Here is a 2282-nt window from a genome sequence, read left to right as displayed (position 1 = left end):
ATGTACGATATCTTTATTAATATCCTTCCATTAATATAATACATACGTTACATTACATACATACATACATACATACATACATACATACATTTATATGTTATACTACTACATTATATTACGTTACATACATACATATGTCGTGTTATCTACTACATACATTACATACATATATATACATACATACATACATACATACATACATACATACATACATTGTATACATTATATTACATACATTACATACGTATATACATTACATACGTATATACATTACGTTATATTCGGTAATGTCCCCACGGCAACGTATCGGTCGAATCCGGCACGATATATCGCTTATCGTCATACGGACTCAGAGCGATTTTCGTCTCGCTGATAGTGTACACTTCGTGCATTTTCGATCGTATGCACGACTGCGGTCGAGTAATTTCCATCTCATCGTTCAGACACCGCGTGTAGTCGTCGAACGTAATGGTGCGCGCGATAACGTTGTTTTTGACACCTTTCGCTTTTTTACAATCTTTTTTGCCATCGACTCGCAAGGCGTACATTTTCGCCCTAAGTCCAACGAATTCGGTCATGATCGCGCCGTTGTTTTCGTCCTTCATCAGGCCCGGCACTTTTTTATTCACGAGAGGCATACCATAAGCGTTATCTACCGCGTAGTCACTCGTGTCGAACCTGGCTATATCACGTTTCATCGTCTCGTACGCGTCGTCGCACTTGATATGATAAATCAAACTGTCCGTATCGGTATACATGATTCTACACGAGTCGCGGTACAGGGGAGACATGTACTCGTGGTGAAATTCGTATAGGCATACCTTCGACAGGTCGAGGATGCACATGCCGACGTAGATCGGTTTGTCGAATTTCACCTCGAGTTTGCGCAGTTCGACGGCTATCAGATTTTCCGAAAACACACTCCTGCTGTGGAAATTCGGTCGCGCGATCATTGCCTCCGCGCCGTATCGTCCGTCCCACTTCGTCAGTAATTTTACATCGACGTGATTGCGTACATTCTCCATCGTTTTCCCGAAAACTGCGTTATTCATTAATTTATATAAATTTTTTTCGAACTCATTTTTGGCATGTGTTCTAAATTTTGTATTGAGTTCGATGTAAGCGCGGAGCCACGCAGATTGAACGAATTGTAATACGCGATGTATTTTTGTGACGCGAAGACCGTGGCGCGTGCACTGCTGTAGATTGCGATAATGAATAACGTAACGCTCCTTATCGTTCACCGTAGCGAGAAGTTTGTCCTGCCGTTTGCCGGGCGGTTTATCGCGCATCGGACAGAACGGTAGGTCAGTGTGCGCGTCGTGTTTATCCGCAGGATACTCTAGGTCGACCTCGAGAATATAGCCGGTAGGCGAATCCAAAGCGATCGCGTTAAAGTTGAAATTCGACACGTCTTCGACCCATCGAAACTCCGCATAGGGCAATGGCCGACACATCGCCCAGCCGTACAGGTTATTTACATCGAAGTACATTAGGTAAGACGACGGTTTCGATGAATCGTACGACTGCATATATTTGTTGTTGGCCTGCGCGTATCTGCCGGAACATTGACTCAGGCCGCCGCGAATACCACGTTCGATAAACATAACCATGTCAATGTCGGTCAGCAGTTCGAAATTGATACAGGTATGTTTCAACATGGCGTCCCACGTAAAGCCTGGTAAAGTGTAGTAGTACGCGGGATCGAGTCCGTAACTCGCGACGCAGCTGTCGCGGAAATTTTCAAACACGTCGGCCAACAGCAATACATCGGTTTTCAGGTATAGATCGCTGTATTCGCCCAGGGTTCGAACGGAGAATCGCTGCCATACGTTCGCGGCGTGCGCGTAATCGCTCTCGGATACGGTTTCACCGGTCAAGGAACTGTAAAATGAATCGCGCGGCGGTAAACACGTATCCTCCAGCTTTTCGACGCTGTCCACGTATTCGTATGGAAAGACACCTTTTCGCGTCAATAATTTGAAATCGTCGTCGGATAACGCGGAAAATTTGGAACGTATAATTTTTAATTTATCCTTGTCGAGGAAGGATGCCAATTTTGCGAGACTCGCGCTCAGAAATTTATACGAGTCGATAAATCTTAATTTTATGTCGTTGCGCGAATCTGATCTGTCGGCTGTGTCTTTCACATGCTTCGTGAATGAGATGTACTTTTCCTTTGTTATAGGCAGTACATCGATCGAGCCTTCGAACGCGGCAGCTATCTCCTTGATAATAAAGTGTGCGTCATAGCCCGATAGATTGTGAAAAATGACTGGGAT

At 44.6% G+C, this 2282-nt stretch overlaps 1 protein-coding gene across 1 annotated transcript; it reads right to left on the bottom strand.

Moving 5' to 3' along the window:
• Nucleotides 1-275: 275 nt before the first annotated feature.
• LOC139786789 (uncharacterized) lies at nucleotides 276-1248 on the bottom strand. Its single transcript, XM_071725908.1, has one exon. It carries the CDS (start codon nucleotides 1050-1052, stop codon nucleotides 276-278), a length of 777 nt encoding a protein of 258 aa, XP_071582009.1. The 5' UTR covers nucleotides 1053-1248.
• Nucleotides 1249-2282: the final 1034 nt, after the last annotated feature.

The sequence above is a fragment of the Temnothorax nylanderi genome, unplaced genomic scaffold (assembly GCF_030848795.1).
Source record: "Temnothorax nylanderi isolate EJ_2023f unplaced genomic scaffold, tnyl_v1.0 TNYL_tig1148_pilon, whole genome shotgun sequence".
Taxonomy (NCBI): Eukaryota; Metazoa; Arthropoda; class Insecta; order Hymenoptera; family Formicidae; genus Temnothorax; species Temnothorax nylanderi.
Note: the sequence above shows the minus strand (reverse complement) of the source record. Positions and strands in the feature narration are given on the sequence as shown.